This window comes from Phyllobates terribilis, unplaced genomic scaffold (assembly GCF_046119375.1).
Source record: "Phyllobates terribilis strain yellow unplaced genomic scaffold, ASM4611937v1 Scaffold_3__8_contigs__length_932513732, whole genome shotgun sequence".
NCBI lineage: Eukaryota > Metazoa > Chordata > Amphibia > Anura > Dendrobatidae > Phyllobates > Phyllobates terribilis.
Genome location: NW_027362763.1, coordinates 880,263,140 through 880,278,485, shown reverse-complemented (window position 1 = coordinate 880,278,485; position 15,346 = coordinate 880,263,140). Strand labels below are relative to the sequence as shown.

The 15,346-nt window shown below is 43.0% G+C and overlaps 2 protein-coding genes across 3 annotated transcripts in view; one reads left to right on the top strand and one right to left on the bottom strand.

The window, feature by feature from the left end:
- ARV1 (ARV1 homolog, fatty acid homeostasis modulator) overlaps positions 1-14,466 on the bottom strand; it is a 33,181-nt gene extending 18,715 nt beyond the window's left edge. The window contains exons 1-4 of one of the 2 annotated variants that reach the window (XM_073673380.1): positions 14,370-14,447; positions 14,176-14,301; positions 10,744-10,870; positions 3,872-3,991 (exon numbers count right to left, since the gene is read on the bottom strand). In XM_073673380.1, the coding sequence (XP_073529481.1) occupies positions 3,872-3,991; positions 10,744-10,869 (246 nt within the window). In that variant the 5' untranslated portion in view covers position 10,870; positions 14,176-14,301; positions 14,370-14,447. Of the gene's footprint in view, positions 1-3,871; positions 3,992-10,743; positions 10,871-14,175; positions 14,302-14,369 lie in introns of both variants that reach the window. The other variant, XM_073673379.1, reaches the window with a different exon arrangement.
- A 67-nt stretch (positions 14,467-14,533) lies between these two features.
- The window catches only part of TTC13 (tetratricopeptide repeat domain 13), a 119,605-nt gene continuing 118,792 nt past the window's right edge, over positions 14,534-15,346 (top strand). The window contains exon 1 of the mRNA XM_073672661.1: positions 14,534-14,798. Coding sequence (XP_073528762.1) covers positions 14,591-14,798 — 208 coding nt within the window. The 5' untranslated portion in view covers positions 14,534-14,590. The remainder of the gene's footprint in view (positions 14,799-15,346) is intronic.

The window sequence follows — 15,346 nt, the reverse complement described above, 5'->3', positions numbered from 1 at the left end:
TCTGAATGCTGTGCTTGTCAAAACCCCTGCTGATTAGTGCCATCTGTGTACACTGTGCATAGGCAAAAAGCTGCCAATCAGTGGTTGGGATCATACAGAGCTCATGAATATGGAAGACTACATGAAGGGCCGGCTCCAGGTCTTTGTGGGCCCTGGGTGAAAGAGTCTCAGTGGGCCCATTTAACACATACACGATTCATGATGCACAGATACAGCAGAGAAATATATATATAGTACAATGCCAAAGATTTCACTTCTTACATTACATGAGTGATATCTATTGTAAATTCTACAATAGCTCAGAAACCGGTGAATCCTCACAACGCAGACAGGACAATATAGTCCTCCATACAGTATTATGAGCCCCATATATTGCTCCATATAGAATAATGGACCAAATATAATGCTCCATACAGAATAATGGACCCCATATAATGCTCCATGCAGAATGCTGGCCCCCACATAATGCCTCATGCAGGCTGTCGTCCCCCCCCACACACACACACACACACACACACACACACACACACAATGCCCCATGCAGGATGTCCCCCCATCCCCACATAATGCCCCATGCAGGATGTCCCCCCATCCCCACATAATGCCCCATGCAGGATGTCCCCCCATCCCCACATAATGCCGCATGCAGGATGTCCCCCTATCCCCACATAATGCCCCATGCAGGATGCCAGGGTGAAATATCTTGCTTGTTGGCCCAGTCAGAAGCCAACATTGCGGGTGTCAAAGTGGAAGAAACTTTGTTGCCTTCCCAAATAAAGCACTGCTGGAAATTGTTAGACCAAAATAGGGACATGTTCTCGGAGTTACCAAGTCTCACTCATGTCATCAAGCATGAGATACGCACTGAGCCTCACACTCAGATGAATTTAAAAACCCTATAGTATTCATGATGCCTCCCATGAGGTAATTTCAAAGGAGGAGAAACAGAGCTGGCCTCGCACCTACATGAAAAAACAGGTCAGAGCATTCCTGAGAATTATAGGCTATTACAGGAGGCTTGTTCCTAATTTTGTTGTAATAGCAGCACCTTTAACCAATCTCCAAAAGGACACAAAATAAGTTAGGATTAAGTGGACTCCAAAACCTGAGAGGGCATTTCCAGAGCATAAACTGGCCCTCTGTAGTAGTAGCGCTGGATTTCTCCAAAGTGTTCATAATTCAGACAGAGGCGTCGGATGGCAGGTTAGGAGCTGTCATGTCCAAAGAGATCAAATGAAGAACACCCGATGGTCTACTTGGGTAGAAAGCTTTCCCTATGCAAGGAAAATTACAGAATTATAGATCATAGACCCGGTAAGTTACATAGAAATGCAGATGCTCTGTCAAGAGTCCGAGATTAAGGAATGACAAAAAGAGCCTGAGTGGGAAAGGTCGTTCCCATACTCCAGTCTGGGTCTTACTGGCCTAATAAAATGCACCTGGTCCAGCTCAGGTGGTAGTAGTACTGTGCGGAGGCTAGAGGAAGACAAAGCTGGTGGAGAGTCTATACTGTAGCCTGAGGGGTTTTTGTAATACCAAGTTGGTGATACAATTTTTTTACTTTGCCTTACCCAGAGAGAGGACTGTTTTGGTATTTATTTGTGCTGAAAAAAAAATACCCTTTGGTTATTAATTTGTGCTGAAGAAAGGCCGTTTCATTTTGGAGCTGTAAAGTTTATGAAGGACAATAAACTTTATTCTGTTTTGATATAAAAAACCATGTGTGTATCCAAGCAGCTACCAGAGAGCTGAAACACCTACACATGTAAATTGTTCAATCTCATGACAATACTGTCACACAAGGAATGGGGAGATCCCAGCGTATAATGACGGGAAAAAGGAAGGGAGCCCTAAATCTAGAGAAGGGGAGAGTGGAGACCCCTAAACAGAGCTACCGACAAACCCTAGCTCCCCTATCGACCCTAAATAGGTTCTGCACATATCGCCGAGCAGGATACCTAGCCCTAGCAGGCCCTAAGGCTATGCCCTAAGAAGGGAGTGGGAGGGGTGAGCCCCACTAAAAACTAAAGAACATACAGGGGAAACAAACAGGGGAATACACTTAGCTCCAAGATGACACAGGAGAAAGCACAGCAACAATCCACGAACAAGCTCCAAGGTAATACTAGTCGACTACTAGTATCCCAGGCCTGAATAGGTGTAACACGCTATCACCAGTAAACTCTCTAAGGAGCGGAGTGTATTTGAGGAAACAGAAAGGAAGTACTGATTAACAGCAGAAAAGCAAGGATAACACAGGGTCCTAAAGAAAAAGGTATAATAAAAGGATAAGGGAGATGTTTGTAAGGTCAAACGCAGAGACCTTCTACAGCCAGACACCGTATGACTATCTGTCAACCCTGACACATCCGTGACAAGTACAGATCGAAAAAAAAAAAAAACTTGTTTGGAAGGATTGCCAACAGAACGCCTTTTCTTTCTAAAAAGAATATTGCAGCATGGCTAAAGTCTATAAGACTTCTGTAACCATATCCTTTGGACAGACAAGGCCAAAGAGAAGTTTTGTTCATAATACCCTGCCCTACGTTTAATAAAAACCAAAACACAACATTGCAACACAAACACCTCATATCAACTGTCAAGCATGGTGGTGGAGGGGTGGTAATTTGGGCTTGTTTTGCAGTCACAAGAGCTGGGCACCATACAGTCATTGAGTTGACCATGATCTTCTCAATATACCAAAGTATTCTAGAGTCAAATGTGAGGTCATCTATGCAAAAGCTAAGGCTTGGTTGAAACTGGGTCATGCAACCGGACAATGATCCTAAGCACACAAGCAAATGTACATCAGAATAGCTGAAAAAAAAACCAATTAAGGTGTAGCAATGGCCGAGTCCAAGTCCAGACCTCAACCTAATGACCTTAAGCAATGCTGTAAAGAAGAGTAGGCAAAATTCCACCAGAATGATGGGAGATACTGATGATGATTACTCCAAGTTATTGCAACTAAAAGGTGGTTCTGCAAGCTACTGATTAATTATGGAGTGTACTCAATTTTTCACACACTGCTTCTGCATTTTTGCTAAATAAACAATAAGGCATGTTATGTATTGTTGTATTTACCTAAATTTAAGACCTTCTAAGGATGTTGTATTTTTGAAATTACTTTTTGCCTTATGTAAAACCATAGAATTCACATTGACTTAGGTTTACTCATAACTGAACAGTGGTTGTATCGATTTGCTCCGTATATATTGGTGGTTCTCAGTGCTGTACAGAAAATGAACACAAATTGATTACTATAACTTAAAGAGCCCTTTGGGGTTTTTGATTTGTATTTTTTGCATTCTGTGCAAACCTGGGTGTATCCTCCCTTTCTTGATCTGGATAATACATTTAAAAAGCTTTCCTTGGCTGGGTGTTCATAGTTTGGGGCTTGGGCCTTTGTCTGCCCTTATTCACACTCAGGTCAAAGGTTTTTAATATTAGACAGTGTAGGTCTATCCCAAACAGGTTCACCTTGTCGCTGGTGGGACAGCTTTTATACTATTTTTGATCAAAAACAGTGTTACTAAGAACCCTATTTTATTTAAATGCACTTGTTCTTTTTTTTATTTACAGCAGGGTTTTTGTTCATTTTGCCTCTTGCGGGTTTTACTTAAAGAGCCCTACCTAACATACATCTGCCTACAAATCATAACGGCCAGAAATAGCTTTATTCTTCATGTACATACATGACAACTTAATATGAAAAATTACCTAAAAACGACATGAACAGCGTCTTATAATTAAAATAAGCAAATGTATCAATGATATTCCTTTCCCTTTTACATTATAGTTACTTACTAGTGGACACCTACTCATATTATGAAAATAAATGAAATATGCATTAGTTTGACATAAAACTTACATTGATTGCTGTATTGAACAGGATGTGTCGGTATGCTTGCACTTTACATAGCATGGCATTGATCAGAATAATGACCGGATCATATTCAATGTACTTGTCCACAGGCTTTTGGCAGGATGTCTACATTCAAAAACAGAATGTCAGTATTTTAGTCAAGTATTATATGTAAAAATCAAATGTCAATAAAAGATTAAAGGGGTTGTCCAATACCAGAACAATCCCTTTTTAAATAAAGTAATACTCCTTGTAAAATAAAAATAACATATACTCCCCCCGTCGTCGCAGGCCTCGGCATCAGGTCTCGCATGGCGATATTGTTATGCTATGTGAGCTCCACAGCCAATCAGCAGATGTTTGTGCTGCCGTGCTCCCACTACTTCCAATAGCTGATTGGCAGCCGGGCTTACATGGCACAATGTCACGCAAACCCCGAGAGAGCAGGTACTGGCATCACCGGAAAGGTGTTGGTACTGTACGTATGTTATTTTTATTTTGCAGGGGGGGGGGGGGGGGGGGCTTTATTTATAAAGAGGTTGTCCAAGTAGTGAACCCTCTTTAATGTCTGGCAGTAAATGGCTCCCCCAACCTTGACAGCAATAGACTGTAAAGAATAGAACTATACTAAAGAGCTCAGCTCAGCGGACTAGTCTGTCTGTGGAAATACTACATTTTGCATACAGTACAGACCAAAAGTTTGGACACACCTTCTCATTTAAAGATTTTTCTGTATTATCATGACTATGAAAATTGTACATTCACACTGAAGGCATCAAAACTATGAATTAACACATGTGGAATTATATACTTAACAAAAAAGTGTGAAACAACTGAAAATATGTCTTATATTCTAGGTTCTTCAAAGTAGCCACCTTTTGCTTTGATGACTTCTTTGCACACTCTTGGCATTCTCTTGATGAGCTTCAAGAGGTAGTCACCGGAAATGGTTTTCACTTCACAGGTGTGCCCTGTCAGGTTTAATAAGTGAAATTTCTTGCCTTATAAATGGGGTTGGGACCATCAGTTGTGTTGTGCAGAAGTCAGTTGGATACACAGCTGATAGTCCTACTGAATAGACTGTTAGAATTTGTATTATGGCAAGAAAAAAGCAGCTAAGTAAAGAAAAACGAGTGGCCATCATTACTTTAAGAAATGAAGGTCAGTCAGTCTGAAAAATTGGGAAAACTTTGAAAGTGTCCCCAAGTGCAGTTGCAAAAACCATCAAGCGCTACAAAGAAACTGGCTCACATGAGGACCGCCCCGGGAAAGGAAGACCAAGAGTCACCTCTGCTTCTGAGGATAAGTTTATCCGAGTCACCAGCCTCAGAAATCGCAGGTTAACAGCAGCTCAGATTAGAAACCAGGTCAATGCCACACAGAGTTCTAGCAGCAGACACATCTCTACAACAACTGTTAAGAGGAGACTTTGTGCAGCAGGCCTTCATGGTAAAATAGCTGCTAGGAAACCACTGCTAAGGACAGGCAACAAGCAGAAGAGACTTGTTTGGGCTAAAGAACACAAGGAATGGACATTAGACCAGTGGAAATCTGAACTTTGGTCTGAGGAGTCCAAATTTGAGATCTTTGGTTCCAACCACCGTGTCTTTGTGCGACGCAGAAAAGGTGAACGGATGGACTCTACATGCCTGGTTCCCACCGTGAAGCATGGAGGAGGAGGTGTGATGGTGTGGGAGTGCTTTGCTGGTGACACTGTTGGGGATTTATTCAAAATTGAAGGCATACTGAACCAGCATGGCTACCACAGCATCTTGCAGCGGCATGCTATTCCATCCGGTTTGCGTTTAGTTGGACCATCATTTATTTTTCAACAGGACAATGACCCCAAACACACCTCCAGGCTGTGTAAAGGCTATTTGACCAAGAAGGAGAGTGATGGGGTGCTACGCCAGATGACCTGGCCTCCACAGTCACCAGACTTGAACCCAATCGAGATGGTTTGGGGTGAGCTGGACCGCAGAGTGAAGGCAAAAGGGCCAACAAGTGCTAAGCATTTCTGGGAACTCCTTCAAGATTGTTGGAAGACCATTTCCGGTGACTACCTCTTGAAGCTCATCAAGAGAATGCCAAGAGTGTGCAAAGCAGTCATCAAAGCAAAAGGTGGCTACTTTGAAGAACCTAGAATATAAGACATATTTTCAGTTGTTTCACACTTTTTTGTTAAGTATATAATTCCACATGTGTTAATTCATAGTTTTGATGCCTTCAGTGTGAATGTACAATTTTCATAGTCATGAAAATACAGAAAAATCTTTAAATGAGAAGTTGTGTCCAAACTTTTGGTCTGTACTGTATGTGGTTAAAAAAGTGGGTGTGACTGGTTGGAGGTGTGTCCTACACACTCTCCAATCAGTGCTGACAGTGGCAGATTGTATGAGGACACACCTAGAGTGGAGAATAGAGATTCACAGGACCAGGGTGGAATGGCCACATCGGTAGTCAGTGACTGCCAGAGCAGAGCGCTGCAGACGTCCAACTACATGTGACATGCTTGGAGCCTCTCTGAATATTACGTAATGTTATTACGTTGTGCAATGATGGATGCACAACTTTCTGGTGACTACTAATCAGAAAAGGCACTGGGGATGCTGGCTGATAGTAGGAGTTTAGGAAGGCTCTGGTCCAGCAGTCACAGACTAACAGCCTCACCTTTAGACCAGGTTCCTGAAGGTCTTTTTGCCCAACTCTAAATATCCCCTTTAAAAAGGATTGGCAACATACACCCCTGTAAATATACAGGGAATAAAAAAAAAACCTACAAATAAGAAGAGTGGGCCACTTGTAATTCATGGTGCGGTGCCCAAAATAATTCAAATTATAGACTGAAGAATAGATACTATTCACTATACCAGGATTAAAACAGTAATTTTATTAGATATACTGTCATAAAAACAAACACTAATAAAAGGTAGAAAAGTTCACAGACAGATACAGAGGGCCAGGGTGTATGGAATACAGTGCAGATCAGGCCTGTGTAGTCGGTAAGCCAAACCACCAACTCAGACTCGAACAGCACTATCGCACTACTGAGCAGGTACATAAAGTGCAGCACAGATTCATCTCAACTAAAAGCCTAAATCCTTAGATCAGGAATAGAACATTTCATAACTTTCCCAAATTCTTATGAAAAATTTACAGCACATCCTGCATTGTACTACTGTACCCAATTTATTATATATTGTCGGAGTCGGTCCATTTAATACCGACTCCAACTCAGACTCCACCAAAATGGACACCAATTCCGAATGACTCCACAGCCCTCATACAGATGACACAAAAATGTTAGAGCGATACATCGGTGACATATAATGAACTGCACACGGGCTAAATGCATAAAGCACAGAGTATAGAAACAGCAACGTGATAAGTGCATACACCAATAAATATGAAGCACCCGCACAACAGGCGCTCCGCATCCGGACGTACATTTTGTCTGAATCTCTTCCAAGAGGACAACGCTCACAATGGCAACTTCTAGCTATATAAATTCTGGGCAGCTTAACAAAAATGAATGACTGTAGGAGAAATCAATGAGGATCCATAAAGGGCCCGACCCCTGATCTGTTCAGTGGGAGAGGGAAACCAACCAAGTGAACGGAATCGTAAGGCAAAAGAATGTGTGGGATTGGCTGAATACAAGAGGTGGCAATAGTGCCCAAGAGCAGATTGGACATGTCTTCTGATGAAAGGGAGGTAGAACCTACGAACCTGGGCCACCAATGAGCATTAATTATGTACATAGTCAAAAGAAGGACACCTTGGATATTATGACTGGACAACCAAACCCTGCCATGAATATTTAGATACAGGGAAATATGCAAGTATGCATTATGTACATTATTAGGACCCAAGAATAAGTGTGTGACTCAAACCTGGATAGAAGAGGGAAATATTAACAGGGAGGTATTATATAGCAAATATGATAGAAAAAAGAAATGTAAGTGCACAGTGACGCGAGTGGCGAGACCATGTAAAATCATAAATGACTAAAAATACAAAAACACATAATTGCATTAAACCCCTACATAATACAGTGGCTTGAGAAAGTATTCACCCCCTTGGCATTTTTCGTGTTTTGCTACTCCACAACCTGGAATTTGACTGTTTTTTTTTAAGGTCTGTATCAGTTCATGTAAAGAACATGCTTACAACTGTGAACATTTGTTTTTGTTTTTTATTGTGAAGCAAACAACAAATGGGACAAAATTTAGTGTACATAACTATTCACCTCCCTAAAGTCAGTACTTTGTAGATCCTCCGTTTGCAGCGATTACAGCTACAAGTCGCTTTGGATAAGTCTCTATAAGCTTTCCACTGGGATTTTTGCCCATTCCTCAAGACAAGACTGCTCCAGCTCCTTCAAGTTAGATGGTTTCCTCTGGTGAAGTCTAACCACAGATTCACAATTGGATTAAGGTCTGGGATTTGACTAGGCCACTCAAACATTTACACATTTCCGCTTAAGCCACTCGGGAGTTGCTTTAGCAGTATGTTTTGGGTCATTGTCGTGTTGGAAGGTGAACCTCCGTCCCAGTCTCAAATCACTGACAGACAAACCGCTTTTCCTCAAAAATATCCCTGTATTTTGCACTATCCATCTTCCCCACTCGACTTGGACCATTGTCCCTGTCCCTGCTGCCGAAAAACATCCCCACAGCATGATGCTACCACCAACATGTTTCACTGTGGTATTTGTGGGGTGATGAGCTGTGTTGGTTTGGTGCCAGACATAGCGTTTACCTTGGTGGCCAAAAAAGTTTAATTTTGGTCTCATCTGACCACAGCACCTTCCTCCATACATTTGGGGAGTCTCCCACGTCTTTTGGCAAACTCAAAACAAGCCTTACAATTTTTGTGTGCAAGTGTAGGCTTTTTTTTCTGTGCATTGTTCTATAAAGGTCACCTCTATGGAGTGTACGGCTTGTTGTGGTCGCATGGACAGATACTCCAGTCTCTGCTTGGGAACTCTGCAGCTCCTTCAGGGTTACCTTTGGTCTCTGTGCTGCCTCTCTGATTAATGCCCTCTTTGCCCGAGCTGAGAGTTTTGGAGGGCGGTCCTCTCTTGGCAGGTTGTTGTGATATCCATGTTCTTTCCATTTGAGGATAATGGATGTGCTGGTGCTCTGGGGGATCATCAGAGATTGGGATATTTTTTATAACCCAACCACGACTTCTACTTCTCAACAACTTTGTCCCTGACTTGTTTGGAGATCTCCTTGGTTTTCATGGTGGTGTTTGGTTAGTGGTGCCTCTTGCTTAATGGTGCCGCAGCCTCTGTGGCCTTTCAGAAAAGGTATATACTAACTGACTATGTGACACTTAGATTACACAGGTGGACTTCCTTTCACTAAGCATGTGACTTATGAAGGTAATTGCTTGCACCAGAAATGTTTAGGGGCTTCATAGCAAAAGGGGTGAATTCATATGCATATGCAAATTTTTAGTTATTTGATCCCATAAATTTAATTTATACCTATATTTTTCTCACTTCACTAACTTAGACTATTTAGTGCTGATGCATTACACACATCGGATTACAAAAATATTTAAACACAGGTTGTAATCTAACAAAATAGGTAAAAAGCCAAGGGTATGAATACTTTTTCAAGCCACTGTAGATAATATGATATAATGATCACCAATTTATAATAACATCAAATAATATAGATTTAATAAATAGCTTGATCATCGTCATCTTGGGAGAGGTATGATGGGGTGCAGACAGCCTGCTGGGTTGGGACTTCATTGTTATTGGCAGATGCACTTGTCACTTTGTTGGTTTGTACTTAGTTTTTTCTATACTTTATCTACTTATATTTAATTGCACATTATACATTTATCCAAAGTGCTTCACACAGCCCGACTATCGGCTCTCTCAGTTTTTTTGCGCTTTATAAGCGTTTGTTTTCGTATCATTTTTTATGACAGTATATCTATGCTATGCTTGCTATGTGTGGCTCAGTTTTCTTCTTTGTAAGGATCGGTAATGCTGAGGTGTCAATAAATTATAAATATGGAAGAATAGCAGGAACCACACCACAGAGTTATAAGAAAAGCTTCCCCAGACAAGTCAGGACAGGTGACAGGTCCTCTATAAATTGAATCAGAAGAAGACCTCAGGTCTACCATCTGGCCCTTCTGAACAACCTATATGGGGAGATCAACAGATTCCCAGTGAGAAAAAGGAGTAAAGGATGCCGTATGACATTCTAAAGGGGTTTCACAGCTTTGAGGATTGTCAATCACTGATACATGTATGACCAGGTTCTGATCAACAAGATGACAGTTTTTGTCCAATAAATACATATGAACTGAACATGGAGGACTAAGTGTATGATCACATATTGTGTTTTACAGTGTTTTTTTCTGAAGCCAAAACCTTCACTCTTGGCAGTAAAAATGCTGCGTATAAAACAAAGTCATTTGCTGCTTTTTTGGTGTGGATTACATGTGTGATGTGTATATATTACATGTTAATGATGTTAGTTTCTAAATTCACAAACAAATGATGCAAAAAAAAAAAAAAAAAATGCAGCACAAATGTTAAGCTGCATTTTTGGGGGGGGGTTTAACTTGAATACTGTGTAGGATTTCGTAGCAGAACAAACAGGTACGAGAACCGGGCATCTCCACCTTCAGGAGTAACCCCAGGGTTAGGGATTTCTAGGGCTTCCCTAGATTAGGGAGAGTATAGGGTCCTTCTTCCCTGGTATTCCTACAGTCACAATGTATTGGTGACAGGGTTCACTCAATGCAATGATATATTAACCCCTTGATTCCTCGTTTTGTATGAAGAAAGAAAGCAACCCAAGCCAGAAACACCCCTAAAACCTAAAAGCCCCTCATTCATTACTCACACAGATAGTGATCTTTAAGACTCCATGCTTGTAGTCTCTATACAGCTCAGTGGATTCCTTATTGCATTCAATGCATCTGTACAGCGGCTTCAGATTTACAACCATACCGTCCGAATGGACGTTCATTCTGTAATGCAATAAATAAAAATTACAAGTAACCTCAAGCTCTCATCATAGAACACATTCTGTAATATTAACTGTTCCCAATGTAACGAAGACATCCCTTCCACGTGTCCTATTAGTGCAGGGGTGCTCATCTGCGGCCCGCGATGCCATTCTGTGTGGCCCCCAACAACATGGAAAATGCTCTGTCTGACATTAACTATATGTGAGCAGCCACACAGAGAAGAGCAGTGGCAGCAGCTGAGGAGCAGGACTGACAGGTACTGATGGTGCACGGTGTAGACCTCTCTGGATGCCTCATACATCAGAAGAATGGGGTCTCGTCACTCGTTTGGCTTCAGGAAGAAGACTGTAATTTATGGGAATTGTGAAAAATTAGGCAGTAAGCAAAAAACTCATGATCTATTGTAGAGAGCCGTGTGCATGCAGCACCTCTTCCTCTTTATGGCCTAATCACACAGTTTTTTAGGAGGATTTAGAAGAGAACTTACTGCAAATTCACATAAAAAAACGCTTCAAATACTCTTATTAAGCTTCCTATTAGGTTTACTGGGAAATGTTCACAATAACGTTAAAAAATCATTGTGAACTAAAGGAGCTTTTCCCATTGAAATCAGTCGGAAACTCAGAGTATTTGACGCCTTTTTTAATGTGGATTTGGGAGCAGAATCTATTTCGAAATCCTTGTCATCTAAGCGGTAAGGTTTCTCCTTGTGTAGAGTGACATACCAAGTCTGGCATGCCAGTATGAGGAGACTTAAACGCCTTGCATGCTCCACTGGGAAATTCAATATGCAAATTGTCTCTTCAGAGAGGAAGAGGACTAGAACTCTAGTGCCACCTATTGGAAGCAGCAATCCTGCAAGTCATTATCGAGTCTTGAAATATGACTTAGAATGAAAGACAAATCAGAATTTGCTACTTCCAATAGGTGGCTCTAGAATTCAAGTCCTCTTCCTCTCTGAAGAGACAATTTGAATAAATCCTTGACAGAAATTTGTGAATTTAAGAGCCCTGTAAGTAGACATTTATGGGGTATACTTTTGATATGCCAAACAAAATCTTCTAGTGCTCACCCTCCCCAGGTCCAGTGCTGGCTTCTCCGGGCTCAGTGTCCTGACTGCTGCGCTGATGGTAAGTCGACATTGCTCAGCAGTCCTGCTGATGTAGACGGCACAAGTTGCTGACGACGATGATCTGGTGCAATGGTGACGTGAGCTGTCCAAGTGACATCACCGCTGCTGACAAAACACTGAGACCGGAGTAGTGGCGGAGAGCTGGCTCTGGACCCGGGGACGGAAAGTACAAATTTTATTATTTTACATGACTGCTGTCATTTCAGGACCTTTTTATAAAAGTAGAAAACCCCTTTTTTGTCAGTGGGGATTGCGATCTAAAAATGACTGTGATATATGACAAATCAATTATTTTCCAGTAGTTGACATAGAAAAAAAACAAACAAACAACGGGTTTGAAAATTATGCAGAATTTCTCCACAATGAAATAGACTTGTGGTGCAGAACTTTTAATAAACAGAAAATCATGCAGCAAAATACATGTGCAAGAATAAGTGCAGCCTGCGCCTACAGCATGTCAGGAGCTTTTCCCAAAGTGTACTGTAATGTTCCCATAGCAAATTCACCAGACGGAGGTGAAAAATGTGCTGTTTCTGGCCGGTATCTGCACACCACTTGTTTAATTGTATAGGAAAACACAGCAGACTGCACTTTCCTATACAGTAGAGGATGCAAAGAAACACATCAAGCAGTATACCTGTTTACAATGAGTCCCTATGGTGGACGGATGGCTCCTGACTGCGGCCTCTGTTAGATGCATACATCCTGGGCACATGTGTCCAACAGTCATGTCAATTATGCTGTGCATTTGCCACAAAATGTCTGTATTTATTTTTTATAATGGAAGAACAGCTCTACATTATATAGTTGCAGAAGTCGGGAACATACATTTGTCATCAGCTTCCACTGTTTTTTTTTAATCTCCTACCAACAGTTGTCACTGGTAACAAAAACTGATCAGATCTGACCAATAGGATCTGTCATTATCCGTCCATCCAATGAACATTACTGTCAGGTGAGACTAGGCAGGGATAATAGTTTTTATTGTTAGCAGTCAGAAAACTACATGTAGCATCATAATGGGCACAGTGCAATCATCTAGTATAGGGACTAGTCTGTCACATTACTAAGAAAAAAAAAATCCTACAGAAAACCCACCAAAAAGATTATCCTTGAGGCCACACTCAGACGTGGCAGATTCCACACCGGAAATCCAACCCAGAGTACAGTACAATCTACAGAATGGGGTTTTCAAATATTCTGCAGCGGCAACCCAAAGAAGAAGTCGGGCACAGGTAGTGGGAAAGAGGAGAATAGTGCGGAACAGAGGGGAAACATGAGGTGGGGAAACGAGCGGGCGGCAAAGAGGAGAAAGGCGCGGGCGAGGCAAAGAGGGGAGAGGCGCGGGCGAGGCAAAGAGGGGAAAGGCGCGGGCGAGGCAAAGAGGGGAAAGGCGCGGGCGAGGCAAAGAGGGGAAAGGCGCGGGCGAGGCAAAGAGGGGAAAGGCGCGGGCGACGCAAAGAGGGGAAAGGCGCGGGCGACGCAAAGAGGGGAAAGGCGCGGGCGACGCAAAGAGGGGAAAGGCGCGGGCGACGCAAAGAGGGGAAAGGCGCGGGCGACGCAAAGAGGGGAAAGGCGCGCGCGAGGCAAAGAGGGGAAAGGCGCGCGCGAGGCAAAGAGGGGAAAGGCGCGCGCGAGGCAAAGAGGGGAAAGGCGCGCGCGAGGCAAAGAGGGGAAAGGCGCGGGCGAGGCAAAGAGGGGAAAGGCGCGGGCGAGGCAAAGGAGCTGTAAAGAGGAGAATTTTGCGCAAAGAGGCGAAACCTGTGGGAAGAGGAGCGCCAGCTCTGCTCACACGCTTCTACCCCTTAGGATAACAGAGATCACTGACCACTAGGGCAATCAGTTTTTTATGGAATTTACTTATAAATCCTTTCCCATGTGCCCTATTTATGACACACCAGTTCAGTTAGACTGGAGATCGGCTAACAAGAAGCGGCTTTTTCCTGAGCAGACTTGTGGCATCAATGTATTACAGGAACAATCATTATTTCTGAGAAATGATCAGTTGACTGCAAGCAGTGATTATGAGCTGGGAGGACCAGTCTGTCATTAAAGGGATTGTCTGTGATGAGACAACCCCTTTAAAGAGCTTCCCTTTAAATAATCCTCACTGTAACAGATCCCCTTTAAATTCCATTGATAATCATGCAGTTAATATCAGCAAATCCATTACCTGTAATACAATATCCGAACGCCCTTTCTGATGGGGCAGAAATCTAGTAAAGTAAGCCCCCTTGCACAATCCACCTCCTGTATACACGAGTTACCCCAGAAAAGTGGTCGGGTCGGACAGAGTGACCTGTCGAAGGGCAATTAAAGGAGTAGATAAGCATTAATCAGCATTTTTGGGCACCGCGACACACCCACCTCTGCTGACAACCTGCCCCAGGAGCCTCAGCCTGTCCTGCTCTGACAGCAAACACTTCGGCCACTACTTCCTGCTCAGTGAATGAAGCGCGGAGGCTCACGGGAGGTGTAGTTTCGCCAACGACTCGCTGATAGTATACAGCCTCCTGAAAGACTACAAGTCCCAGGCACCGAGTAAGCGGGCGGTGTGTACACAACACACGGGCACAGTTATAGGGACGATGATGGCACCTGGTGTGGGTGCACTGTGCGCTCTGTTGCTGCTGGTGGCCGGTGCCCCGGGCAGAGGAGTCAATGCCAGCGGGGGCGGTGGAGAGAGCACCCTGCACCGGGCAGTGCTGAGCCCAGATATAGGCAGACATGTCGGGCCCGGGGGCTGCAGTCACAGGGACCCGGAGTCTGACTCCGCCTGGGACCTGGAGGAGTGCGGTGAGTGCGGGACCTGGGGGTACTACTAGTGTGGCTGCATTAACCCTCTGTGTACCGGACCTTGCTTCATTATCTGCTCTGATGAATGAGGGGGACAGTGTAGACCAGAGCACACATCACCTGTGTCTTGGAAATAAAGTTTATTATTAAGAAAAGTTATAAAACTTTCTAGTGCACCGGACTTCTTGTCTGTTGGTTCTTCTCACCATTGATTTCTTACAGCAAATGGAAACATTCTTGCTTACTTGGCCTTACAATAAAATCCCAAATTAAATGACCTATTTAAAGGTGTACTCACATCTTGTACTTCTATAGCATATCCCAAAGCAGAACGTCGTGTGGATCGGAGTGTGAAGCTTTCTAAGTGAATTTAATTTTGCTTTTCTTAAATTTAAGGTTTTTCTTTTTTTGGCAAAATATGTTTTTATGTGATTAATGTATGATTACTGAGGGCCTATCTACAAGGACCCCCACCAATCACTATAACCGGGGGTGGGGAGGGTCCGGCGCAGTTGTCGGCTGACCCTGTCAATCACGTAGAATTTGGA